Here is a 27710-nt window from a genome sequence, read left to right as displayed (position 1 = left end):
GTGGCCCCCACAGTGCTCCCGGCCAGGCTTCCACACCACGTCCCTGGGCCACTGGGTGGGGGACAGTGGTCAGAGCCTTGGTTGAGCAGCGTCCCAAAGACGTGGATGTGGGGAAACCTCAGGAGCCAAGACTGAGCCACCCTGGCTGCAGCCACCGGCCGTGGGGTACAAGCTGCCCTGGAGGCCGTGGGGAAGCTGAGTGGGGGACGCCCGGGAGCCCCAAGCCCTCTGGCTGTACTCTCTTCTCCCTGCACGGGGGCTGTTGACAGATCCCCATGAGGCTGAAGTGCCGCCTCCCTCCGAAAGCTGCTGGACAGGGTTCCCCTCTGCATCCCTCTCGTGCGCTCCAGGTTCAGGAAGGGCCCAGATGATCCGGCCGTAGCTTCAGGGAATGGCGGGGGTGGGGATGGGCAGGTGGGGCTGGGGGGACTTACTTCTCTGCCTCCTGCTCTGAGGGCCGGTGTTTGACGTGGACCTTGATAGGGAGAGTCACAGGTGTGGGCTCAGCCACAGTCCACACGGATGGAGGACACCTAGGGAGAGGCTGCTCCGAGGCCCACCTGGGGCTGCAGGGGTGGGGACAGGGCCAGCTCGGCACAGCCCGAGCGTCTCTAGTGGGTGTACCACTCTCGGGTGTCGGGATTGCAAGCCGGGAGTGAGGCTGCTGGCCTGTGCCCAGATGACCAGCTGGCCTGGAATTCTGGGCGGGCCTGGGGCGGCACAGGACTGGGATGTAACCTGGCACGATATCCCCGACCACCCCACCCCAGTTGTCAGCGCACTGGCTGGTTTCTGAGGTGACTGGTTGGGGCTGTGTCTCCTCCCTGGCAGGTGCCTAGAGGAGGCGGTCAGCTGCTCCGAGCCCAGCTAACCTTAGTTGTCAGCTGCTCTAAGCCCAGCCACCCTCAGTGGGGCAAAGGACAAACAGGAGAGCAAAGCAGGTGACCCCAGTGGAGGACCAGTGACCCTGGGGAAGACCAGTGATCTCAGCGGAGGACCAGTGACCCTGGGGAGGACCAGTGACCCCAGTAGAGGACCAGTGACCCTGGGGAGGATCAGTGATCTCAGTGGAGGACCAGTGACCCTGGGGAGGACCAGTGACCCCAGTAGAGGACCAGTGACCCTGGGGAGGACCAGTGACCCCGGGGAGGACCAGTGACCCCAGTAGAGGACCAGTGACCCCAGGGGAGGACCAGTGATCTCAGCGGAGGACCAGTGACCTCAGCGGAGGACCAGTGACCCCAGTAGAGGACCAGTGACCCCAGGGGAGGACCAGTGATCTCAGCGGAGGACCAGTGACCCCGGGGAGGACCAGTGACCCCGGAGAGGGCCAGTGACCCCAGGGGAGGACCAGCACCGTGGGAGGCCGTGCCCATGTTCCTGCGTCTCCAGTCAAGGAAGGCATGGACCTCCTTCCTCCTGATCCATGCCAGGTGTGCAAGACTGAGTGGTCTTGACATGGGCCAGGGAACAGGGCACATCCCCAGGCATAGTCCCAGCCAAGGACACCACTGTCAGCACAGACAGTGCAGCTGAGCTGCCGGCACATGGAGTCACCTCTGGCCTTCAGGGCCCAGGTGAGCATCAAGGGGTGTCATCCAGGCCCTCCTCCACCTGAGATCACGTGGGTTCATCTGGCCCCACCTCCTCCACCTGGGTGTCCTGAGGCCTGTCCATCTGACCCCAGTGAAGGGAAGCCTGCCCCCTCCTCGTCCTCAGGTGCCCAGGCATCAAGAGTCATGAGCGCACCCGCGCCTCTCTCCTAGGCCAGCCTGGGGTTTGAAGACGGAAGAGGGGACCTTTGTCCACATCTCCTGCTGTGGGGGCAGAAGATGACAACTGGAGTTGGTGGCCAGATGGGAGGGGCTCACACCTACCTTGGGTGCTGAGGCCGCACCTGCCTCCCACAGCAGCACAGCCACCAGGCTAGTGACCATGAGGACCCTGAGGGGGGCCAGAGAGGAAAGTGTGGGGTAGGGGAAGGGCCGAGCCTGGCCATCAGTCCCGCCTCCCCTGAACTCCAGGCAGCACCCAATGGGCAGCTGGGAGGCCTGGGCTGGGTTCTTCCTTGGGAGGGCAAGTGGTTTTACTGGACTCTGCTCACATGGGCCAACACACAGGCACAGAGCGGGGAGAAGCCCCAGGCCCACCTGCCTCCAGCCCCGCTCAGGCCAGAGCCCACAGCCCCAGCCCCAGACCCTGCTCCCCACAGTCTGGGCAGACCCCACTGTAGCAGGCACTGGTGGTTGGCTCAGAAACTCCAGAGGTTCTGCCGCCCTCCACGTGGGGACACGTGAACACACTTGCACACAGATTGGGGTATGGGAGGGTATGGCACAGCGGGGGCCCACAGCCCCATACCCACAGAGCCCTGAGGCTGCACACTGCCGCAGGCGGGCACCCGCTGTGTCCCAGAGCTGTGGGGCCACGGCTGGAGGGCTCAGGGGTGCATGGCAGCACTGTTAGGCAGGCAGGCAGGGTGTCAGGTCTGTTTGGACACGGGACGTGTGTGTTTGTGTATGTGGTGGGGGGTGTGCATATATGTTGTATGTGCACATGTGTTTTGTGGGTGTGGACTATGTGCATGGTGGGTGTGAGTGTATGCTGTGGGTGGTGTGTTTGGGTGTGTGTGCACCGTGTGCTTGAGTGTGCGTGGTGGATGTGTATGTTGTGCATGGTGTGGAGTGTGTGGGTTTGGGAGTCCGTGTGTTGTATGTATGTTATGTGTGTTGTGTGTGTGATGGATGCATGTGTATGTTGTGTGTGGTGTGGAGTGTGTGGGCTTGGGTGTGTGTGTGCTGTGTGCGTGCGTGTGCCTGGTAGATATGCATGTATCTTCTGTGTGTTTGGGGAGTGTGTGTGGTGTGTGTGTAGTGGATGAATGTGTATGTTGTGTGTGGAGTGTGAGGGTTTGGGGATGTGTGTGCTGTGTGCATGTGTGTGCTTGTGTGTGTATTGGATCCGTATGTTGTGTGTGGTGTGGAGCGTGAGGGTTTAGGGGTGTATGTGTGCTGTGTGCATGCGTGTGTGCATGTGTGTTGGACGCATACGTATGTTGTGTCTGGTATGGAGCATGAGGGTTTGGGGTGGGCGTGTGCTGTGTGCATGCGTGTGTGTGTGGTGTAGAGTGTGAGGGTTTGGGACTGTGTGTGTGCGTGCATGTGTGTGTGTGCATGCACGTGTGTGTGTGCAGGCATGTGTGTGTGCAGGCGTGTGTGTGCGCGTGCATATGTGGTGTGGTGTAGAGGGTTTGGGAGTGTGTGTGTGCGGGTGTGTGTGTGCGCGTGTGTGTGTGCATGTGTGTGTGTGCACGTGTGGGTGGGCGTGTGTGGTGTGTAGAGTGAGGGTTTGGGAGTTTGTGTGTGGGGGTGTGTGTGTGTGCACGTGTGGGTGTGTGCGTGTGTATGTGCGCGTGTGGGTGGGTGTGTGTGGTGTGGTGTAGAGTGAGGGTTTGGGAGTGTGTGTGTGTGGGTGTGTGTGCGGGCATGTGTGTGTGCACGTGTGGGTGGGCGTGTGTGGTGTGGTGTAGAGTGAGGGTTTGGGAGTGTGTGTGTGCGGGTGTGTGTGTGCAGGCGTGTGTGTGTGCGGGTGTGTGTGTGCGGGCATGTGTGTGTGCACACGTGTATGTGTGTGGGCTTGTGTGTGTGCAGGCGTGTGTGTGCACACGCGTGTGTGTGTGGGCGTGTGTGGTGTGGTGCAGTCTTGTCTCTTCAGGCCCCTGCGGGGAGGCTTCTGTCTGGGGAGGCTTCGGTCTCTCAGGGTGGGGTGGTCTTGGGGGTGGGGTGAGGCTCTGGGTCTGCATGGGGCTCAGCATGGCTGCAGTCAAGGGTGCCTGGGGCTGGGCACGGTGGTTCACACCCATAATCCCAGAACTTTGGGAGGCCGAGGTGGGCAGATCACCTGAGGTCAGGAGTTTGAAACCAGCCTGGCCAACATGGCAAAACTCCGTCTCTACTGAAAATATGAAACTGCCCGGGCGCGGTGGCTCACGCCTGTAATCCCAGCACTTGGGGAGGCTGAGGCAACAGACCACTTGAGGTTAGGCATTTGGAACCAGCCTGGCCAACATGGTGAAACCTCGTCTCTACTAAAAATACAAAAAAAAAAAAAAAATTAGCCAGGCGTGGTGGCAGGTGCCTGTAATCCTAGTTACTTGGGAGGCTGAGGCCAGAGAATCGCTTGAACCTGGGAGGTGGAGGTTGCAGTAAGCCAAGATCGAGCCACTGCACTCACTCCAGCCTGGGCGACAGAGCGAGACTGTCTCAAAAAAAAAAAAAAAAAAAAAAAAAAAACCACTTAGCTGGGGTGGTGGCACAAGCCTGTAATCCCAGCTACTTCTGCGGAGGCAGAAGAGTCAGTGTCTGGGACGCCCTACAGGCCTGGATTGCAGCTCCACAGGGAACTTTGCCCCTTCTCTGGGTGACTCAGCCACAATGGGAGGAGGTCAAAGGGCAGGGGGGATGCCCCAGACAGCCCGGGGTCGGGGCCTGGCCTGGTCTGGTTCGGGGGCCCTGCTTCTCCTCAGGACCCCCAGCTGGTTCTGATGCTGGGCAGGGGCTCTTGTCCGGGCATTGGACCCCACTCCCACTGCCGTGCTGCCTGGGCCACCCCTGGAGCCCACCTCCCCGACACACAGCCTGGGGGCCCAGAATTCAGGACACGGTAGCCCCTTGAACAATGGTTGGTGGTGACTGCCAAGCAGCCAGACTGTGGGACTCCGTGGGTCCCCTCTCCAGACAAATGGCTCTGGGCACCAAAGGGTCCCCACGCCACCCAGAGGCCACCTCTCTACAAGGGAGAAACACCAGGAGAGGAGGGGCAGGAGGGCCCTGGCTTAGAGGAGGAGGAAGAGGAGGAGGGCACCTCCACAGGAGGGGGGGACCCCCATAGAAGGAGGGGGAAGAGGGACACCCCCACAGAAGGAAGGCAGCCTCTGATTCCAGGGTCCAGCAGGAGCCCAGGTGTTTCCCTGAGCTCCAAATCACAGCCACGCCCTGGCCCCAGCCCCCTTCCTGTTGGGCAGTCACAGGCCTGCTGGTTTCAGCCTGGCACCACCCCCTTCCTTGTTCTGCGTGATTCTCCACCAGGCCAGGGGAACCAAGGGGCAAGGCACTGTCTCATGCGTTTGGAGCCCCAGAGGAGGTGGAGCCTGGTGGCAGACCCCAGACCCTCAGAGGGCCCCTCCTTCTCCCTCCCACCTGCACACTCCCCTGAACCAGGTCCCCGAGCACAGCACGGCCGGGCCCCCTCTGGCTAAGGGCCAGGCCTCCAGGTTTGGGTGGGGTGGGGATCGGGGCTCAGGGATGGTGGGCATTACCTCCTCATGTCTGGGTCCCTGTCTCTGTGGAGAGAGTGCTCAGGGAGCTGCAGTGGCTGATCCCAGTATCTGGCACCCGGCCCAGCTCCTCCTGCCCAGGCCCAGGCTGCTTGGGGCTTTATTGCTGCCGCTTGGGGCGTGTCAGGACAGAGGTCGGAGTCAGGGATCCCATCCTGTGCAGCCCAAGTGACTGGCTCTGCAGCCGCCCAGCCCACTTGGGCCTGGATCTGAGTGGGGACACCCAGCTGCCCCCTCAGGGCCTGCCACACCTGACTGAGGAAGAAGTTTGCCTTTAAAAACCCGCTTGGTGGCCGGGTGCGGTGGCTCAGGCCTGTAATCCCAGCACTTTGGGAGGCTGAGGCAGGAGAATCGCTTGAACCTGGGAGGTGGAGGTTGCAGTGAGCCAAGATGGCGCCACTGCAGTCCAGCCTGGGCAGCAAAGAGCGAAACTCCGTAAAAAACAAAACAAAACAACAACAACAACAAAAAAAACCTGCTTGTCATGAAGGCTGAACCGAGCTCACAGCCAAGGCAACTTGGAGGGGTGTCGCAGGCGGCTGTCCCCATGGAGGGGTGTCGTGGGAGGGGTGTCGTGGGCGGCTGTCCCCATGGAGGGGTGTCGTGGGAGGGGTGTCGTGGGCGGCTGTCCCCTTGGAAGGGTGTCGTGGGCGGCTGTCCCCATGGAGGGGTGTCGTGGGCGGCTGTCCCCTTGGAAGGGTGTCGTGGGCGGCTGTCCCCATGGAGGGGTGTCGTGGGCGGCTGTCCCCATGGAGGGGTGTCGTGGGCGGCTGTCCCCTTGGAGGGGTGTCGTGGGCGGCTGTCCCCATGGAGGGGTGTTGTGGGCGGCTGTCCCCATGGAGGGGTGTCGTGGGCGGCTGTCCCCACCTCAGTTGAAGTGCTTCCTTCCTCAGGTGGGCGTGACAAATCAATCCCCCATCCAGCCCCACCCCACCTGCCTATCACACCCGCCCCTGCCCACCACCTGCGGCAGCACTGTACCGGCTCAGCTCCACCATCACGGAACCCTCACCCCCAACCCCACCACCTTCCCCACCGCTGCCAGGCGCTCCGGCCAGTCCTTCCTTTCTGGCCACACCAGCCTGAGGAGTCTTACATGCTGTGTGGCTGAGGTCTGCCGCTCCACAGGGCCCAGTGCCCTGATTGCCTTTTTTATGTTTTTATTTTTTTTTTGAGACAGAGTCTCACTCCGTTGCCCAGGCTGGAGTGCGGTGGTGCAATCTCAGCTCACTGCAACCTCCGCCTCCCGGGTTCAAGTGATTCTCCCGCCTCAGCCTCCCGAGTAGCTGGGATTACAGACACGCACCACCGTGTCCAGCTAATTTTTGTATTTTTAATAGATACAAGGTTTCACCATGTTGCCCAGGCTGGTCTCGAACTCCTGACCTAAGTAATCCACCCATTTCGGGCTCCCAAAGTGCTGGGATTATAGGCGTGAGCCACCACACCTGGCCCTGACCACTGTCCTTAGCCATCCCTGGCACACCCTGTGAAACAAAAAAGATTCCAATCTTCCCCAACCCCACCCGGCTGATGGACCTCCCTAGGCCAAGGGCATTCCAACGTTAACCTACAAACTAGTTCAGGCCACAGTGGGAAGTGGGGGTCTGACAGGCCTCATTGTACCCTCTCCTCCTTTTGGAATTCAGGCAAAACGGACCAGCATTAACATTAAAACAGAGACCTCAAGACTGAAAGAACAGACTCTTTAAGTCTGACAAGAAATAGTCCCTTTTATTGATTCTATCTGCATAAACTTGGTCTCCACAACGCCTTGTCTTAACCCTGACTTTCCCTGCTATTGATTCTAGGTCTTTAGACAATAACTTAACTCTTTTGACCAATTGTCAATTGGAAAATTACTGAATCCACCAATGACCTGGACACCCCCCGCCTTTCCGGACCAAACCAATGTACATCTCCCGTGTACTGAGTGATGTCTCGTGTCCCGAACGTGTATGAAACCAACTGCACCCCAACCCAAACCAGCTGCACCCCAACCCCTCGGGCCGCAGGTGTTCTCAGGATCTCCTGAGACAGCGTCATGGGCCTTCCTTCACTCATATTTGGCTCGGAATCACTCTCCAAGTATTTTACAGGATTTTACTCTTTTCCTCGACAGCCCCCAGTGGGCAGCTACTGTTGGGGACTCTGAGCCCGCCGGCTGCAGGGTATGGGTTCCTCCCAGAGCTTCATGTGCAGACACAAGTGGGGGCAGTGCTTCCAAGCGGGTGGAGTGAGGGCCCTCAAGAACGGCCAACTCCGGGCTTTCCAGCGCGACCCGCAGCGTCTGAGCTGCTGAGGAGTGGTCACCCGAAGAGGCAGCTGGGCTTGGGTGAGAACAGATGTTCCCGGGGGCTTCTTGCTGGGGCTGTTCCTGAAACCACCTTTGCAGAGGCTATGATGGTGAATCTGACCTAACCGACTCCATCTTACTTCTAACCTCCAGCCTGTCCTTGTTCTTTCCTGGGTGCAGGTCACACAACTTTGGGAGGATCTTAGTTTACAGTTTAATGTTAAAACAAAGATGAAAACAGCCCTTTCCTGAACAAACTCCCTTCTTGCCTGGGGACCAGACTGCCTTTACAAAACTAACAAAGTAGCCACAAGATTGGAAATTATGGTTTAGGAAACTTCTAGTGGCTTGAGGTATCAGCGGGAGTGGCCAGGTGGCAGGAGGAACCGTTACGGGAACTGAAGTTGCCGATTAAGCCTGATCAAGATGCCAAGCTCCCAAAAGCACTGAGACTTCAGGGCAGAGCCCATGGGGGAAAAGCCAGTGGGGAGCCTGGCCGGGATGGGTGAAGTCCTGGGCAAGAAGCTGGAGGAAAGGGGCTTTGACAAGGCCTATGTTGTCCTTGGCCAGTTTCTGGTGCTGAGGAAAGATGAAAACCTGTTCCAAGAGTGGCCGAAGGACTCGTGGTGCCAACGCCAAGCAGTCCCGGGACTTTGGATGCCTTCGAGAGCATGTGACGCCTTCTTGTGATGCTCTCCGGGAAGCTCTCGATCCCCAGCCCTCATGCAGAGTTTACAGCTGAGCAGGGACTCCTCCCCTGTCCTCTGCAAAGGAAAAGATTGCTACTGTCATACTCACCTCCAACGTACTCTGGGATCTTTTGGGAGTTTTCTCCCCTAACCATTTCAACTTTTTTGGATTCTCGTTCTTGCAGGACTCCCACTTCCTTTTTCCCTTGCCAGTTGCCTGGCGACAGTTACCAGCTTTCCTGAATGGACTCCTGGCCCCGTTCTTCACCCCCACCCTCACTTTCAGTCCATTTGATACCATTTGGCTCTTTTTTGGCAGGACAGTCACTGTCCTTGTAAAGTTCTTTAGATCAAGAAAGTCAGTGGCTTTCATGAAAGAAAAAAAAGTAAAATAAAAAGGAAATTATGGTTTAGGAGTCAGGCAGCTGGAGGCCACGAGATTCTAAACCTCCCCAATTACTCTTAGGGAAAACGTCACTATTGTAAAACCTAAGATTGGTGCTCGAGACATTTTTCGGACTCTGAACTTGGTGGAACAGCTGGTGCCACCCAGATCCGTGAACCGGCTCATCTCGTCTTGTGGCCCCCACTTAGGAAGCACAAAAGGACAGACTCAGCTCCCTGTGATTTCATCTGCAACCCAACCTATCAGGACTCCGCACTTCCCAACCACTACCCACCAAATTCTCCTTTAAAATTTGAGTAGTAATAAAACTCCAGTCTCCCGTCCAGCCGGCTCTGCGTGAATTAAACTTTCTGTGTTGCAATTTCTCTCTGTCTTGATAAATCGGCTGTCTCTGGGCAGCAGAAGGAGCCTGTTGGGCAGTTAAACTCCCACCCACCCCCTAGTGGCCAAGGGGCTCCACGGGGGAGGCAGCAGAAGGCCAGTGGCTCAGGGAACTGGGGTCCCCAAGGGGATTATGAGCAGTGATTGGCAGGCCAGCCCGAACTTGAACAGGGGGATCAGATCCAGAGTGAGAAAGTCACAGGGAACCTCCCTGGGCTCCCACATAGTCCCAGCCGACGGCACAACCTCTCCCCATCCCTCTGGCCCAACACAAGTCTGTGCATTCACACCGAGGAGCCAGGAGACACCTGGTGGGAAGTGGAGGCTGGGAGCCTTAAAAACTGCATCAACACAGAGCGTGCCCCCGGCCCCGCCTCAAGGCGCCAGCAGAGTGGGTTCCGCAGCCTGAAGTCTGTGCACACAGTCTCCAACTAAGGGAGGAGACCACCCCTCATATTGTCTTATGCCCAATTTCTGCCTCCAAAGAAAGAAGAAGTAAAAACTAAAAGGTGGAAATGAAATCCACAGGCAGATAGCCCACTGCCACGCCCTGGACCTGGTGGTTAAAGATCAACCCCTGACCTAACTGGTTATGTCATCTATAGATTCCGGACAGTGTATGGAAAAGCATTGTGAGAATCCCTGTCCTGTTCTGTTCCGTTCTGATTACTGGTGCTCGAAGCCCCCAGTCACATACCCACTGCTTGCTCCATTGATCACGACCCTCTCACGTGGACCCCCTTAGAGTTGTGAACCCTTAAAAGGGACAGGAACTGCTCACTCGGGAAGCTCGGTTGTTGGAAACGTGAGTCTTGCCGAAGCTCCTGGCTGAATAAACCCTCTCCTTCTTTAACTTGGTGTCTGAGGGGTTTTGTCTGAAGCTTGTCCTGCTATACAACCACACAGTCCAGTGTGATTCAAGGAAGACAGGCTTAAAAAAACTGGGTGGAGATACCGGGCCACATGCTACAGAGGAAACCACGTCCACTGATTTCAACAAAACAGCAACAACAACCCTTGGGAGAAAATATCAGAACTCAAAATGTTTGCAATATATTATCTAAAACATCTAGTCTTTAGTAAAATGAGACAAGTCCCCAGGCTGGTCTCGAACTCCTGGGCTCAAGCAATCCTCCTACCTAGGCTTCCCAAAGTGCTGGGATCACAGGCATGGGTCACTATGCCTGGTCTGTTGTATATTTTAAATTAATAAAAAGCATAGGCCGGGCGTGGTGGCTCAAGCCTGTAATCCCAGCACTTTGGGAGGCCGAGACGGGTGGATCACGAGGTCAGGAGATCGAGACCATCCTGGCTAACACGGTGAAACCCCGTCTCTACTAAAAAATACAAAAAAAAAAAACTAGCTGGGCGAGGTGGCGGGCGCCTGTAGTCCCAGCTACTCGGGAGGCTGAGGCAGGAGAATGGCGTAAATGCGGGAGGCAGAGCTTGCAGTGAGCTGAGATCCGGCCACTGCACTCCAGCCTGGACCACAAAGCGAGACTCCGTCTCAAAAAAAAAAAAAAAAAAAAAAAGCATAGAATTAGAATGTTAGCACAAAGAAATGATATATTCTTGAGGTTATGGATACCCCAATTATCCTGATTTGATCATTACACATGGCATCCATGTACCCCATGGATATATGCACCTGTTATGTACCCATAATAATTAAAACTTTTTTTTTTTTTTTTTTTTTTTTTTTTTTTTTTGAGACGGAGTCTCGCTCTGTCGCCCAGGCTGGAGTGCAGTGGCGCGATCTCGGCTCACTGCAAGCTCCGCCTCCCGGGTTCACGCCATTCTCCTGCCTCAGCCTCCCGAGTAGCTGGGACTACAGGCGCCCACAACCGCGCCCGGCTAATTTTTTGTATTTTTAGTAGAGACGGGGTTTCACCGTGGTCTCGATCTCCTGACCTTGTGATCCGCCCGCCTCGGCCTCCCAAAGTGCTGGGATTACAGGTGTGAGCCACCGCGCCTGGCCAATAATTAAAACTTTTTTAAAATTAAAAATAAAGGGCCAGGTGCAGTGGCTCACGCCTGGAATCCCAGCACTTTGGGAGGCCGAGGCGGGCAAATCACGAGGTCAGGAGATCAAGACCATCCTGGCTAACACGGTGAAACCCCGTCTCTACTAAAAATACAAAAAATTAGCCGGGCGAGGTGGCGGCGCCTGTGGTCCCAGCTACTCGGGAGGCTGAGGCAGGAGAATGGCGGGAACCCAGGAGGCGTAGCTTGCAGTGAGCCGAGATTGCATCACTGCACTCTAGCCTGGGCCACAGAGCAAGACTCCGTCTCACAAAAAAAAATACAAAAATTAGCCGAGCGTGGTGGTGTGCACCTATAGTCCCAGCTACTAGGGAGGCTGAGGCAGGAGAATCACTTGAATCCGGGAGGCAGAAGTTGCAGTGAGATGTATTGTGCCACTGAACTCCAGCCTGGTTGACAGAGTAAGACTCCTTCTCAAAAAAATAATAGAGAGAAAGAGAGAAAGAGAGAAGGAGAGAAAGAGAGAAGGAGAGAAAGAAAGAGAAAGAAAGAAAGAAAGAAAGAAAGAAAGAAAGAAAGAAAGAAAGAAAGAAAGAAAGAAAGAAAGAAAGAAAGAAAGAAGGAAGAAGGAAGGAAGGAAGGAAGGAAGGAAGGAAGGAAGGAAGGAAGGAAAGAAAGAAAGAAAGAGAGAGACTTATACCCAGAATATAAAACGAACTCTTACAACTCAACGATAGAAAGACAAACAACCCAACTGAAAAATATTCAAAACATTTGCACAGACATTTCACCACAGAAGATTTACAAATGGTGACTCCACCCTGAGAAGATGCTCAGCACCACTTGTCATTAGGGTGACATGGACTCAAACCACAGCTACACTCCTATAGGACGGCATCATGGGCTGTGTCTCCCTAAATCCATAAATTGACGTCATTAGGGCGACGTGGATTCAAGCCACAGCTACACTCCTATAGGACGGCGTTATGAGCTGTGTCCCCCCTAAATTCATAGTGTGATGCCCTAACCCCTCCGAATGTGACGATGTTTGGAGGTGAGTTTTTAAAGATGTGAGTAAGGTAAAACGAGGTTATTAGGGTGGACCCTAATTCAACAGGACTGGTGTCCTTATGTGAAGAGATTAGGACACACAGATACGCCAAAGGGAAGACCAGTAAGGATACAGGGAGATGTGGCCACCCACAAACCCAGGGAGCGGCCTCAGGAGCTGCTGACAGCTTGATCTCAGACCTCAGCCTCCAGCGCTGAGAGAACATAAATTTCCATTGTTGAAGCCGCCCAAGCTCTGGCAATTTGTTATGGCAGCCTGAGCTAAGACCGATGGCTAGCATAAGAAGACAAAGTCAAGGATCAAGAGTTGGCTGCCGGGCACAGTGGCTCACACTTATCATCCCAGCACTTTGGGAAGCCGAGGTGGGTAGATCACGAGGTCAAGAGATTGAGACCAGCCTGGCCAACAAGGTGAAACCCCGTCTTTACTAAAAATACAAAAATTAGCCAGGCGTGGTGGCACGAGCCTATAGTCCCAGCTACTTGGGTGCCTGAGGCAGGAGAATCATTTGAACCTGGGAGGGGAGGTTGCAATGAGCCAAGATTGCGCCACTGCACTCCAGGCTGGCGATAGATGGAGACTCTGTCTCAAAAAAAAATAATAATAATAATATCAAGAGTCGGTGAGGATGTGGAGAAACTGGAGCCCTCCTACACTGCAGGTGGGAATGTAATATGGTACGGCCACTTTGGAAAACACACTTTAGCATTTTCTTTAAAAGTTAAATGTCAACTTCCCATCAAATTTGGCAATTCCACTCTTCAGTATCTACCCAAAAGAAATAAAAGCACACGTCCACCACGACTGGAACGAGAATGTTCATCACAACATTGTAAGCAGCTGACAAACTGGAAGGAGTTCATGTGGACGAATGGATGAAACCTGGATAATCCATGGGTTAACAGCAATAATGGCCAGGCGCAGTGGCTCACACCTGTAATCCTAGTACTTTGGGAGGCCAAGGGCAGTGGATCACCTGAGGTCAGGAGTTCAAGACCAGCCTGGCCAACATGGTGAAACCTTGTCTCTACTAAAAATACAAAAAATTATCCAGGCGTGGTGGCGGCGCCTGTAGTCTCAGCTACTCGGGAGGCTGAGGCAGGGGAATGGTGGGAACCCGGGAGGCGGAGCTTGCAGTGAGCCGAGATCACGCCACTGCACTCCAGCCTGGGCGACTGAGCGAGGCTCCGTCTCAAAACAAACAAAAAAAAATTCCTAGCCCTTTTAAGGGCTTACAACTCTAAGGGGTCCACGTGAAAGGGTCGTGATAGATCGAGCAAGCGTGGGGAACGTGACTGGGGGCTGTATGCATCAGCTAACAGAACAGAAAGTGGTGCAATGCTTCCTCATACAATGTCTGGAATTTACAGATAACACAAGTAGTTTAAGTCAGGGATCGATGTTACTATTTTCCTTTAACTACCAGGGCTGGGTGGTGGCGCCAGGCTGTCTGGCTATTTATTTTACTCTTGTTTCTTTTTAACTTTCTGCTTTCTTTTTCTCCTGTCTTATAAACTAGGCAAGGAGTGGGGGGCAGCAGGAGAAGTAGTGGTCTCCTTCCTGAGGATGTATGTGTCAGGTGTGTTTGTGAGGTGTGTTAGGTGTATGTGTGAGTGTCTGAGGTGTGTGTGAGGAGTGGTACGTGTGAGGTGTGTGTGGCGTGAGGCGTGTGTGTTCAGGTGTGTGTGGTGTTTCTGGGGTGTGTGTCTGGCATGTGTCAGATGTGTGGGGGTGTGTCTGGGGACGTGTGTAAGGTGTGTATGTCCGGGGTGTGTTTCAGGTGTGTGTGAGATGTGTGATGTGTGTATGGTGTGTGTGAGGTGCATGTGTCTGAGGGGTGTGTGGGGTGTGTATGGGTGGGGTGTGTGAGTTGTATGTGAAGGGGGCCTGCCCCTTGTATTTCTCATCAGGTGGAGACAAGAGACTGAGAAAAGAAATAAGACGCAAAGTATAGAGAAAGAACAGTGGGCCCAGGGGACCGGCACTCAGCATACGGAGGGCCTGCACCGGCGCTGGTCTCTGAGTTCCCTCAGTATTTATTGATTACTATTTTCACTATCTCAGCAAGGGGAGTGCAGCAGGAGAACAGGGTGATGGTGGGGAGAAGGTCAGCAGGAAAACATGTGAGCAAAGGAATCTACGTCATAAATAAGTTCAAGGAAAGGTACTGTGCCCGGATGTGCACGTGGGCTAGATTTATGTTTCTCTTTACCCAAACATCTCAGTGTAGCAAAGAGTAACAAAGCAGTATCACCGCCAGCCTCTCAACTCCAGCCATAGGGCAGTTTTCTCCTGTCTCAGAATAAAATGAATGCTCAGCCTCACACCGAGACATTCCATTCCCAGGCACATGCAGGAAACAGAGGCCTTCCTCTTATCTCAACCGCAAAGAGGCCTTCCTCTTTTACTAATCCTCCTCAGCACAGACCCTTTACAGGTGTTGGGCTGGGGGACAGTAAGGTATTTCCCTGCCAACGAGGCCATATTTCAGGCTGTCTTAGTGAGGGGAAACCTTGGACAATATCCAGGCTTTCTTGGGCAGAGGTCCCTGTGGTTTTCCTCAGTGCATCGTGTTAATAGAGAATGGAGAATGGCAATGACTTTTACCAAGCATACTGCCTGCAAACATACTGTTAACAAGGCACATCCTGCACAGGCCTAAATCCCTTAAACCTTGATTCAACACAGCACCTTTCTGTGAGCACAGGGCTGGGGCTGAAGTTACAGGTTAAGAGCATCTCAAAGCAGAACAATTTTTCTTAATAGAAATCAAAACGGAGTTTCTTCTGTCTTCCTTTTCTCCATAGACACAGTAACAGTCTGATCTCTCTTCCTTTCCCCCACAGTATGTGTTTCTGGTGTCTACTGTCAGGTGCGTGGGTGTGTCCGGGGTGTGTATTGGTGCGTCTCATATGTGTGAAATGTATGTGTGAAGGGTGTGTGTGAGGTGTCAGGTGTGTGGGTGTGTCTGGGTTGTGTGTGAGGTGTGTGTGTGTCAGGGTGTGTTTCAGGTGTGTGTGAGATGCATGTGTGATGTGCGTATGTCTGGTGTGTGTGTCTGGTGTGTCTAAGGGGTGTGTGTGTTGTGTGTTTGGGTGTGTGGTGTGTGTGAAACGTGTGTTTCCTGTGTGACTGGTGTCAGGTGTGTGTTTGGGTATGTGAGGTGTGTGTCTGGGGTGTGTGAGGTGTGTTTGGGTGTGTCTGGTGTGTGTGAACTGTATGTGTCAAGGGCATGTGTGAGGTGTGAGTTGGGAGTGTGTTTCAGATGTGTGTGTAAGAGGTGTGTGTGATGTGTGTATGGTGTGTGTGTCTGGTGTGTCTGAGGGGTGTGTGGGGTGTGTGTGAAGTGTGTGTTTGGGTATGTCTGGTGTGTGAGGTGTGTATTTCTGGGGTGTGTGTCAGGTATGTGGAGTGTGGGTCAGGTGTGTGTATGTCAGGTGTGTGGTGTGTGGGTCAAGGGTGTGTGAGGTGTGTTTGGGTGTGTCTGGTGTGTGTTTCTGGGGTATGTGTCAGGTGGGCATCAGGTGTGTGGGGGGCATGTGTGGGTGTGTCAGCTGTTTAAGGTGTGTGTTTCTGGGGTATCAGGTGTGTGTGTGGTATATGTGAGGTGTGTGTGTGGATGTGTCTGGTGTGTGAGGTATGTTTCTGGGGTATGTGTCAGGTGTGTGTGTCTGGGGTGTGTGTGAGGTGTGTGTCTGGGTGTGAGGTGTGTGTTTAGATGTATTTGGTGTTTGAGGGGTGTGTTTCTGGGGAGGGTGTCAGGTGTGTGTGGGGTGTATGTGTGACAGGTGTGTGTTTGGGTGCGTCTGGTGTGTAGGGTGTGTGTCAGGCGTGGATGTGTCGGGTGTGTGTGTGTGAAGTGTGTGTTTGGACGTGTCTGGTGTTTGAAGTGTGTTTCTGGGGGTGTCAGGTGTGTGTGTCAGGTGTGAGGTGTGTGGATGTCTGGTGTTTGACGAGTTTCTGCGGGGTGTCAGGTGTGTGTGTGAGAGAGGTGTGTGTTTGGATGTATCTGGTGTTTGAGGTGTGTTTCTGGGGTGTGTGTGTCAGGTGTGTGGGGTGTGTGTCAAATGTGTGGGGTATCAGGTGTGTGTCAGGTGTGTGTGAGGTGTCAGGTATATGTTTCTGGGGGTGTGTGAGGTGTGTGTGTGTCAGTTGTGGGGTGTGTATCTGGGGTGTCAGGTGTGTCTGGGGTGTGTGTCAGGTGTGTGTCGGGTATGTGTGAGGTGTGTGTTTGAATGGTGTTTGAAGTGTGTGATTCTGGGGGTGTGTCAGGTGTGTGTCTGGGGTGTGTGTGCCTGGGGTGTGTGTTTGGATGTGTCTGGTGTTTGAGGTGTGTGTCAGATGTATCTGGTGTGTGGGGTGTCTGTGAGGTGTGTGGGATGCGTGTGAGGTGTGTGGGTGGATGTTTCTGGTGTTTGAGGTGTGGTTTCTGGGGGTGTGTCAGGTGTGTGTGTGAGGTGTGTTGTGAGGCCCGGGCAGGGTCCGAGGGGCGCATGCGCGGCTCCCTAGCAGGGGTGGTGGGGGGGGTGGAGGGTGCAGGGCCAGAGCCCAGGCCCCGCCTCCAGCCGCGTTTCCATGGCGACCGCAGCCTCCGTCTCGCCGCTGCAGCCCCCGCCCCGCCCGGCTGCGAAGCGTCTGGAACCGCATCCTCCGCATCCACATCCGCACCGTCGTCCTCCCCGACCGCGTCCTGCAGCAGCTGCCAGTGGAGCCGCCTGTGAGCTATTTCCACATTTCTCCTTGCAGAGTGGGGGCGGGGGGCCCGAGTGGGTGCGGGGGTGCGAGGCGCGTGTGCGGCAGTGTGCGAGGTGCGTGTGCTCGCAAGTGCGCTTGTGCGTGGCGCGCGTGCGGATGAGGGTGTGAGTGTGCGTGTGTGCGAGGCGCGTGTGCGGATGCGAGTGTGCAGGGCGCGCTGCACAGCCGGCCCCCTCCCGCGGGCCTCCTCTGGTTGTCCCAGGCCAGGCCGACCCCGCGGACCCGAGGCAGTGGTCTCCAGGCTTCCCGTGACGGCGGGGCCCCGGCACGAGGGTCGCAGCCTGCAGTTCAGGGTGTCTCCGAGGTGGGCAGGGGGTGCCAGTTCCAGCTCCTGCCCAGCTCTGTCTGCCGGGGGCGGGGTGGGGCGGGCGGCAGAAGGGGCGGCGGACCAGAGCACCGAGGAGCGGCTGCCCGCACGGTGGTGCGGGGTGGGGGGTGGTCTTGATGGGGGCGTCTGCGTGACAGGCAGGAAGCGGCCAGAAGGCCGGGAGGGGCGCGGCTCCGGAACCACCTGCAACAGGCGCGGGTGCGGGGCCACAGGTGGCTGGAGAGGGAGTGGAAGCGGAAGCAGCTGCGCGCCCACTCCCCTCCGCGGGGCTGCGCCGGCCCCGCAGTGCAGCTGCCTTTGAATCAGCCGGGCAGCCACGGCCGCCTGCAGCGCCAGGGGCAGGAGGCTGCGGTGGCGCCCGTGGGGGAGGGGCGGGACCCTCAGGGATCCGCAGTCACACGCTTTTGTGCCCCCCACATAAGCCCACCTGCGCGCACCCCCAGCGTGACGCAGCATTCCAGGTTGGGGGGCGCATGCGAAAGCGAGTCTGTGACGTGACCTCCAGCCGAGCTTCCGTGGACTTTCGACTGAGAGCCTGCACCCCCGCCCCCGCCATCCATCTGTCCATCCACACGGCCTCGCTCACCCGCGCCCCCACCCATCTGCCGTCAGCATCCCACGCCTCCCCTTGCCCCAGAGACAGGAGCTGGGCACTGCCTCCCTGCCAGAACGCGGCGGGTGGGGCGCAGGGGACCCGCAGAAGATGCCGCCACAGCGCAGGTGCAGGGAGGGGCCGGGAGGAGGAGCAGAGGCGGCCCCCTAGTTCCACGAGCCGCGTGCCTTCCGTGGGAGGAGGCCCCCATGACGCAGCAGTGCAAAGGGACGGTCTGGTGTGTGGGGTGGGAGGGTTGGACCCCACACACAGGCCAGTCCCCCGTTCCAACCCCGCATTCCGCCTGGGGCGCTGGGCCTGGAACCAGAAGCGAGGCTCCAGTGGGCCCCCAACGGCTTTTTCTTCTTGAAGACGCGCCTCGGCCTGTCTCCGTTGCCATGCACACCCGCGATGACGTAAAGTGGCCGTCCGAGTTGGAGTTGAAGTTTGGCTCGAAGGGGACCCCAGAAGCGAAGCTCCTCCTGGCGGGGTCCTGACCCCTGGCGCCGGCCCCCGGGGCGTGGCTCTACCCTGTGGCGCTGCGGGCCGTGACTGCGCCCCCTCTCCGCCCCCCTCCCGTCTGTACAGAGGCTGGGCTTGCTCTGGGAGTCCGCTGCCGGGAGACCCCCGACCCCTCCTCCTCGGTGGTACCCCCACCCCCGCGGGCCAAGCTCCACCTCAAGCCCCGGCGCTCGCCGCCCTCGCCCCACGACCACGTCATTCCCCGGCCTCTTGGCCCTCGGCTGCTCCAACTCCGCCTCCATGGATCACTTCTGTATTTAAGCCCCGTAGGGCCTCGTCCGTCTCCACCTGCACACACACGGACGCTGGTTACACCGTGAAACCTCGTCCGCCGAGTGCCCATTGCCCCTGCCTGGGCCACGTGGGGACCCACCTCAGGCAGAGTCTCCAGCCCAGGGTGGGTGTTCGGGGGACCCTGCACGGCCTCTTCCGGAAAGGCCCGGCCGGGCACAGGGTCGCCTGTGATGAACGCCCAGCAAGGGGCACGGGTTAGGGCCCCAGAGCGCGTGGTCAGGTCCAGGACTGGGGACCCTGTCTCCGCTCATCCAGCTCCTTCCGGCTCAGAGTGGCCGCCCCCATCTCCTACCCAGCCCTCGCTTTCCAGCCTCACTCCCGCCCACGCAGATCCTTTCCCCCTCTGGTCCTTCCTCCTCAGTTCTTTCCACACGCAGAATCTGCCACCTCCAAATCCTTCCCCCTCTGATCCTTCCCCTTCAGATCCTTCCCCCCTCATATCCTTTCCCGCCTCATGCCCTTCCCCCCCATGCCCTTCCCCTTCAGATCCTTCCCCTTCAGATCCTTCCCCCCTCATATCCTTCCCTTCAGATCCTTCCCCCCTCAGATCCTTCCCCCCTCAGCCCCCGCCTCATGCCCTTCCCCCCCATCCCTTCCCCTTCAGATCCTTCCCCCTCAGATCCTTCCCCTTCAGGCCCTGCCCCTCAGATCCTTCCCCTTCAGATCCTTCCCCCTCCGATCCTTCAGAGCTTTCACCTTCAGAGCCTGCCCGCCTCAGATCCTTCCCCACTCTGATCATTCCGCTTTCAGATCCTTCCCTCTCAGGTCTTTCCACACCTCTCAGATTCTTTCACCCTCAGGTCTTTCCCCCTGAGACCCTTCCCCTTCATATCCTTCCCGCCTCAGAGCCTTCCACTCAGATCATTCCGCCCTCAGGTCCTTGCTTATCAGAGCCTTCCCCATCACATCCTTCCACCTTCAGATTCTTCCCCAGGCGAAAGTTGCCACCTTCTAACCTTTTTGCCCTCGGGTCCTTCCCCCGCAGATCTTTCCACTCTCAGATCCTTCGCCCTTAGACCCTTCCTCCTTAGGTCCTTCCCCTTCATATCCTTTCCCGCTCGGAACTTTCCACTCACGGATCATTCCGCCCTCAGATTTTTCCCCCTCAGATCCTTCCCCGTTCAGATTTTTCTGCCCACAGAGCTTTCCCGCCTCAGAGCCTTCCACTCTCACGTCTTTCCCCCTCAGAGTCTTCTCCCTTCAGAACCTTCCCTCTCAGATACTTCCGCTCTCCGATCCTTCCCACCTGGGATCCTACCCACTTGGATCCTTCCGCCAGGCTGATTCTTCCCGCTCAGATCCTTCCACCCTCGGATCCTTCCCCCTGCGTCGGCTCCTTGCCCCCTCGGGTCCCTCCCCCACCCCGTTGGGGTCCCTCCCCTCTCAGATTCTTCCACCCTCGACTCCCTCCGCTCCACCCCACCCCCACCCGCGCAATCCTCCCCCGTTGGATCTCTCTGCCCTTGGATCCTTCCTCCCCTCCCCGCAATCCTTCATCTTTCCCCTTCTGATCCTTCCACCTTGCAATCATTCCACTCTCAGCTCCTTCCACCCTTAGATTCTCCTCCACGCAGATGCCTCCACATTATCTCTACTTGAGTGGCAGCAGCTGGGCAGAAGCTCTGTGACCGCGGGTCCCCTGCTCCTGTTCCCCTGGCGCCTTCCCACACCTGGAACCCGAAGCGGAGCCTGGCCACTGCAGGGCGAGAAAGAGTGGTCACTGCTGGCTCTGGCAGTTAACTGGACATCCTAGCGCTGCTGTCACAAATTACAAGCGGGTGGCTTAAAATAAATTCTTTCGCAGTTCTGAAGTCAAGAAGTCCAAAATGAAGGTGTTCGCGGGGCCATGCTCCCTCCAAAGCCTCTAGGGGAGCTTCTTCCTCGCTTCCTCCAGCTTCTGGTGGCCCAAGCAATCCTTGGGTTTCAGCTGCATCATTCCAGTCTCTGCTCCGTCTGCTCCGTCTCCTACATCTAATTTCCCTGTAATAAAGATACCAGTTTTGGATCAAGGCCCACCCTGATTCAGGACGAATTTATTTTAGCTTGATTACATCTGCAAAGACCATATTTTCAAATGAGGTCCCATTCAAAGGCACCCCTCACACAGATCCTAGGACTTGGATGTATTTTTGAGGGAACATCATTCAACCCACAATGTACCCTCCTCATTTGTGGGTTGCAACTGTCTTCTCCCAGTATTGGTTTTTTCCTACCATTTTTTGAAGGCTGTTTTGATAAGCAGAAGTTCATAGTTTTAATGAAGTCATTTTATCAATATTTCCTTTTGTTGTTAGTACCTATTGTCCTAATGAAAAAATTTTTCCCTCCCTGAGATCAGAAAAATCTTCTCCTGTATTATCTTTGAGGTGCTTTATTGTTTTGCTTTTCCAGTTCAGGTTTATCCACCTGGAGTAGACTTCTCTGTGTAATGTGAGGTAGGGATCAGGCTCACTGCTTTTGATGCAGACAGAGGTTTACTGAGAGGCAGCTATGCTGCAAATCAGGGTCCGTGTGTGCAAAGTGTGTCATGTGGGACTTCTTCCACCACACAGTAGCCCCACACCACTCCATTTCCAATGCTGTGCAACAAGCCAGACCCTGGCAGATGAGATCTCCTCCATGTTTTTTTGTTTTTGTTTTTGTTTTTTTGGGTTTTTTTTTTTTAATGGAGTTTTGCTCTTGTTGCCCAGGCTGGAGTGCAGTGGCACAATCTCGGTTCACTGCAACCTCTGCCTGCCAGGTTCAAGCGATTCTCCTGCCTCAGCCTCCCGAGTAGCTGGGATTATAGGCGTGTGCCACCACGCCTGGCTAATTTTTGTATTTTTAGTCAAGACGGGGTTTCACTATGTTGGCCAGGTTGGTCTCAAACTCCTGATCTTGTGATCCACCCACCTCTGCCTCCCAAAATGCTGGGATTACAGGCGTGAGCCACTATGCCTGGCAGTCCATGTTATTTTCCAAGATACTTGGTGTGTTCCTGCCCCTCTGCCTTCCATGTAAAATGACAGTGCTTGTCAAGTTCATTTAAAAAACTGTTGGGATTTTGATTAAGATTTACTGCATCTACAGATCGGGGGGTAGGTAATTTGTTTAAACATGGAAACTCCCCAAATCCATAGACACAGCCTTCCCCATTTACTTGGGGGATTTAGCTTTTCTTGGTCTCTGTCGACAATGTTCCCTGGTTTCCATGTGGAGGCCCTGCCCTGTCCCTGTTCCTCAGCTCTTTTTACACCTATTCCTGAGGATTTGATAGTTTTGATATTATTTAAATGGAGTACTTCAATAAATTATGTATTTATTTATTTTTGCCACTGACATATAGGAATGTAACTGATTTCTGAATACCTTAAATCCAACAGCCTTGCCAAACTCACTTTTTGATCCTTATGATTTGTCTATAGATTCTTCTGGGGTTTCTAAACACAGAAAGTGTTTCATGGGTGAATAATCAGAGTATTATTTATTCTTGCCTGGCACTAGAGCTCATTTCTTTGTCCTACCCTACAGCATTGGCTGAGACCTCTAGCGCCATAACTTGTAGAACCGCAGATCAAGGCGCTTTCAGGATTCACATTCAGTGAGGTTTGCTGTGGGGATTTTGTGGTTCACTGTTACTGGGTTACAGCACTCGCCTCCTGCCTTAGTGTGCTAATGGGTCCGAGGAATAGTAAATGAGCCCTGAGTCTTACCCAGAGTTACTTCTACTCCTCTAGCAATTGATCAGATACGCTTTTTCATTGTTCTGTTAATACGGTGAAAAATACGATTGCTTGCCAAATGTTAAGCCAAACTTCATTTCCAGAATACACCCAACCTGTCATATGTTACCTTGTTGTATTCGCTGGACTCACCCTGCTTGAGCTTTGGGGCTTCGCAGTGGTGTGTGCGTGTGGAGGAGGCTGGCCTGTGAGCTCCTCTCCGATGCTGTCCTTGCTGGGTTAGGGGACTGAGGCTAGTTGGCCTCAGGAGCTGGTGAGTGCTCCCTTGTCTTTCTGGAAGTTTTGTGGACGTTTGCATTACTTTCCCTGTAAATGGTTGGTAGAATGCTGTGGTGATGCTGTCTGCGCTTGGAGTTCTTTGTGAGAAGGTTGCAATGGCAGATTCTTTCTTCTTCTTCTTCTTCTTTTTTTTTTTTTTTTTTTTTTTTTGAGGCGGAGTCTCATTCTGTCACTCACGTTGGAGTGCAGTGGCGCGATCTCGGCTCATTGCAACCTCTGCCTCCCGGGTTCAGGCGACTCTTCCGCCTCAGCCTCCCGAGTAGCTGGGACCCCAGGTGCCACCATCGCACCGGGCCACAGGTTCCGTTTCTACTGCACACAGGACCTTTCTTTTTTTCCTTTGATTGATTGAATACATTTTGTTTTTCTGCTTTTTCCATTGATCAGCTCGGAGGTCATCCGCTGCATTCTTTTTCTCTAGGAGGTCCGCCTGAAGGCGAAGCCGAGCACCCTCGGCCTCTCCGGGGTTGGTGGGGCCCCGCTGTGGTGTTCAGCTCTGCAGGGGCCCCGCTCCCCGCGGCCATCAGCGCCGGGCTCGCAGCTGGGCTGACTCGCGGGTGCCCTCTTGTGGCCGCTCTGTCTCACTTCCTGCGTCTCCGGCAGAGTCGCCGGACAGAACGAGGACTGACTGCAGGATAAGCACGTCCCATGCGGCTTATTGCGAGGGATGCTCTTATATTAAAAATGGGCTCGTTGCTTATCTGAAATTCAAATTTAGCTGGGTCTCCAGCATTTTTATGTGCTGAGTCTGGCACCCAACTCTCCAGACTGATGTCCAGGATTGTTGGCTTTAAGAGGTTGTCTAGAGTCAGGCGCGGTGGCTCATTCCTGTAATCCCAGCACTGTGGGAGGCTGAGGCAAGCAGATCGCTTGAGACCAGCCTGGGCAATCTGGCGAAACCCTGTCTCTACAAAACATGTAAAAATTAGCCAGGCGTGGTGGGGTGCGCCTGTGGTCCCAGGTACTCGGGAGGCTGAGATGGCAGGATTGCTTAAGCCCAGTAGGCAGAGGCTGCAGTGAGCCAAGATCACACCACTGCACTCCCACCTGGGCCACAAAACAAGATCCTATCTCAAAAAAAAAAAAAAAAAAAAAGAAAAAAGAAGAAGAAGAAGAAGGAAAAAGAGGAGATTGTCTTGTCTAGAGCAGCCGCTGGTGGAAGACTCCCCTGGCTTCATGGACAGTCACTGGTTGGGGTGCTTTCCCCTGCAGTGCTGTGGGGTCCAGAGGGGCTGTGGGGGTCAAGAAGGTACAGTACCCAGCATCTGGCTGGATTTGACCGGTTTGCCCAAGGAGGCTGGCCTGACCACTTACAGCCTGTCCCTGGTTCTGGTGTGAGGAGCATTAGGACCAGCTCAGGGTCCTCTGGCTTTAGAGCCAGCTGGCGTGGGTGTCCAGGGGGCAGCCTGTGGGCAGTGACCCTGTCTGTCTCTGGACAGGACAAGCACTGCCATCCACCATGGTGAAGCTGGGCTGCAGCTTCTCTGGGAAGCCAGGTAAAGACCCTGGGGACCAGGATGGGGCTGCCATGGACAGTGTGCCTCTGATCAGCCCCTTGGACGTCAGCCAGCTCCAGCCGCCGCTCCCTGACCAGGTGAGGGCCTGGGCCAGCGTGGAGTCCCTTCTCAGGCTCCCCTGGGAACAAAGGGGTGTGGGGTGAGGTTTGTCTAGATGTGGCCTCTTCCCAGGTGCAGTAGAGCAAGCAGAAGAAGGACCGTGGGGACCAAAACCCCAGTTGGCCATGGGCACTCTATGTGACCTCCTGGTCAGCTCCCCCATATGCCAGAGCTGGGCAAACTGGCCGACGGGTAACCAATAATTCACGCACTGGCTCCTAGACAGCAGCCCGCCCACCTGCTGTCCATAGGGCACCCAGCAGGCAACGCTTCCCACCCTTCCCTCGGGGCATGGCCCTGTCCTGGGTTGAGCCTGAGATATGGAGGTCCTTGGGCAAGTGACCATGGGGGTGCTTATAGCAGAAACTGGGGAGAAGCAAAGAGCTCAGTTCTAGCCCAGCCCAGTTTGACCCCCTAGGGAGTTGTGCAGCATGAAAGGCACCCTGAGTTGTCCCTGCTGGAGGTGGGGGCAGCATCTATGCTGGGGACCCGGGACAGGAGGACCACCTCTGCTGGCCAAGGGCAATTCTCCAGCACCCTGAATTGAAGGCAGCAGGCAAAGCGAGGGGCTCCGTCAGCAACCAGGCCAAGCCCAGGGCTGCCATGCGCCCAGCAGACTTTCAGTGTCCACCTTCCCTTGGCCTAACTTTGTGGCTGCTGGAGCCCTGCCATCCACCAGACAGTCCTGGGAGATGGTCAGGGTCAACACCACTGCCACGAAGCTGACCCTGGCTCCCTCCCCTCTCAGTTCAGGGCTCTCTTGGGTCCCTCCCAGCTGCCCACTGAGGCCATGGCCATCTCTTTTCACAGGTGGTCATCAAGACGCAGACAGAATACCAGCTGTCCTCCTTAGACCAGCAGAAGAAGTTCCCTGACCTGGAGGGCCAGAGGCTGAACTGCAACCACCCAGAGGAAGGACGCAGGGTAACCACACTCACCCCACCCACTGTGGGGACTCAGGGCAGGGGGAGAAGGTGGAAGGCAGCTGGGGGTGCCTGGGCTCAGGCCAGGCCGGGCTGGAGTCCCCTTGCTGTCTGGGAGGAGAGGGTGGCGGTGAGTCACCCCACCCAGAGCTGGCCTCCAACTGCCCTGCAGTCATCAGGCCCCCTGGCGAGGCTGCAGGTGCGGACTGACCAAACGGTGGTGCTCCTGAGATGTTTCTCTTCCTGGGAAGCGCTGGCCAGTGCTGCTTGCCTGTTTGCCCAGAGGGTCATTGTCTCATCTTCAGTGACTTACGGGCTTTCTATGTAATACTTTCTTTCTGCAGTATATCTGGCAAATATCTTCTCTCATCCTCTTGTTTAAATCTCTCAACGTTATTAAGATAGCTTTAGTCATTTTTAGTGGACTGTTTCCAAAGCCTTCCATTCTCCAGTAGTAAGATCTGCTAGGGCTCCCCGCCCCTGGCTTCACGTTCCAGTCTGCAGCTCATGTTACAGCACCCACTGTGGGCAGTCCCCTGGGAGGCCTGGTGAGTGCAGCCTCCGACTCACCTGAGGCTGTGGCCCCCATCCCCTGTGGAGCCCACAGCGAAGGGAAGCTGCAAATTTCCGCAAGACCCACCTGGGTCAAAGGCCACATCACTTTACCTGGTGGCAGATGTCTCCAGAACCCCAGTGGAGGGGCCGCCAGCAAGGCCTGGCCCCCAGGGGTGATGCCAGCACACTTGACCCTCGGAAAAGTGGGAAAAGCCACTGGCTGCCCAGGGCGGGGGGTGGGGTATCAAGACTGGAGGGCGGGGATGGTCCTGTGCCAGCACCAGCCCCTGAGGAGCTCCCCACAAAGGCGACCCCTGCCTGGCGTGGCTGAGCCCCTCTCTGCCCTCCTGCCAGCTGCCCACCGCGCGGATGATCGCCTTCGCCATGGCGCTGCTGGGCTGCGTGCTGATCATGTACAAGGCCATCTGGTACGATCAGTTCACCTGCCCCGATGGCTTCCTGCTGCGGGTAAGGGGGCCAGGGCTCTGGTGGGGGGCGGTGGAGCCGCGCCTCCTCCCATAGCCTCCAGGCAGGGGGTGGCAGGGGTGTCTGCTGCTGCTGGGGGAAAATGGTCTCCAAAGCCATGTTCCCGTTATTTCTCTAGAACATGAAAGTCTATCTTTTGAAAATTTAAAAGAAAAGATGTGTTAGTGATGGGTTTCTCTTCTTGTAATTTAAAAAATAAGTAAAAGATGAGGCAGAAAAGGTCGCCCTCCAGCCATCTCTCTAGGGGTCATCTGTCCTCCTGAGTGACTTGTGCGAGGTTTTATTTTCATATAACATGATATTAATGCTCCCTACATATTTGGCAAATATTTTCTTCCATCCTTTTTTTTTTAATCTCTTTGCCAATAATAGTTATAGCATTTAGTGTGTTTTTAGAAAGCCTTTTATTCATCAGAAGTAAAATCTGCTCCTTTTCTCCTTAACTCCATGGTTTATGCTCTGGAGCGCGCTCGCAGAGGCCTTGCTGGGCTGAGCAGGTCCACTGGTGTCTGCGCCCCTCTCCCTGGGTGGCCCCCTCCCCTTACAACCCGCGACCTCCTGGCTCCGTGCCCCCCCCACCCAGGGCCCTGAGTTCTGAACCGGAGGCTGACCGGTGTCCTGAAACCATGGCTCCGTTACAAACTGTCCGCAGTGCCCCCAACCGCAGAAGCGGGAGGGCCCGGGCCCGGGGCGCACAGGAGGGCTCAGCCCGCCGGCCCTGACCCGGCCCCTCCCGCAGCACAAGATCTGCACGCCGCTGACCCTGGAGATGTACTACACGGAGATGGACCCCGAGCGCCACCGCAGCATCCTGGCGGCCATCGGGGCCTACCCGCTGAGCCGCAAGCACGGCACGGAGACGCCGGCGGCCTGGGGGGACGGCTACCGCGCCGCCAAGGAGGAGCGCAAGGGGCCCACCCAGGCTGGGGCGGCGGCGGCCACCGAACCCCCCGGGAAGCCGTCGGCCAAGGCGGAGAAGGAGGCGGCGCGGAAGGCGGCCGGGAGCGCGGCGCCCCCGCCCGTGCAGTGATGGTCTCCGGCCCCGCAGCCCGGTCCGGGGTAGGTGCGCGCCGCGGGGCCCCGCCGGCTCTGCCCCGGTCTCTTCCTGGCCTCCCGCCACCGCTTCTGAGCCAGAGACCCCGGCCACCCCCCTCTTCCTCTTCCCTCCGACCCGGCCCGCCAGAACCTCGGGAGTGGGGGGTGTGAATCCGAGCCCGCCGTGGGGCGCGGTGTCCGTGGGGAGCTCCCGGCCGCGTCGCCGCTCTCAACCCTCGGGCTCTGTCTCCGCAGCGTCCCCCGCCAGCTCCTGTGACCAGCGCGTCGCCCGATGCTCTCCGCCGTGTTCGTGTCTCGCCCCCACGCGCCCTCGCTGCAGCCCTGCCCCCGTGGGTCTCTGACTCTGTCGCTTTTCTCTAAGTAAAGATTTCACGTTCACCGGAGTCTTCCATCTCTCCTGCGCGTCCTCTGCCCGGCTGG

At 56.2% G+C, this 27710-nt stretch overlaps 3 protein-coding genes and 1 pseudogene across 5 annotated transcripts in view; 2 read left to right on the top strand and 2 right to left on the bottom strand.

Annotated features, from left to right (window-relative positions):
• Positions 1–27710, bottom strand: part of ZNF511 (zinc finger protein 511) — a 42764-nt gene that overhangs the window by 842 nt on the left and 14212 nt on the right. For 2 of the 3 annotated variants that reach the window (XM_050805546.1, XM_050805547.1), the window contains exons 1-3: positions 5318–5422; positions 1878–1944; positions 435–475 (exon numbers count right to left, since the gene is read on the bottom strand). In XM_050805546.1, the coding sequence (XP_050661503.1) occupies positions 435–475; positions 1878–1944; positions 5318–5325 (116 nt within the window). In that variant the 5' untranslated portion in view covers positions 5326–5422. Of the gene's footprint in view, positions 1–434; positions 476–1877; positions 1945–5317; positions 5423–27710 lie in introns of those variants that run through there. The other variant, XM_050805549.1, reaches the window with a different exon arrangement.
• MTG1 (mitochondrial ribosome associated GTPase 1) overlaps positions 1–27710 on the bottom strand; it is a 96195-nt gene that overhangs the window by 67349 nt on the left and 1136 nt on the right. The gene's annotated exons all lie outside the window — the stretch shown is intronic.
• On the top strand, positions 196–27665 carry CALY (calcyon neuron specific vesicular protein). Its single transcript, XM_050805542.1, has 7 exons — positions 196–206; positions 16785–16879; positions 24094–24248; positions 25081–25194; positions 26103–26216; positions 26974–27293; positions 27525–27665. The coding sequence occupies exons 3-6, from the start codon at positions 24114–24116 to the stop codon at positions 27262–27264; spliced, it is 654 nt and encodes a 217-aa protein (XP_050661499.1). The 5' UTR covers positions 196–206; positions 16785–16879; positions 24094–24113; the 3' UTR covers positions 27265–27293; positions 27525–27665.
• Positions 6662–8637, top strand: LOC126963317 (barrier-to-autointegration factor-like; annotated as a pseudogene).

The sequence above is a fragment of the Macaca thibetana genome, chromosome 9 (assembly GCF_024542745.1).
Source record: "Macaca thibetana thibetana isolate TM-01 chromosome 9, ASM2454274v1, whole genome shotgun sequence".
Classification (NCBI taxonomy): domain Eukaryota; kingdom Metazoa; phylum Chordata; class Mammalia; order Primates; family Cercopithecidae; genus Macaca; species Macaca thibetana.
This window is presented reverse-complemented; position numbering and strand designations above follow the sequence as displayed.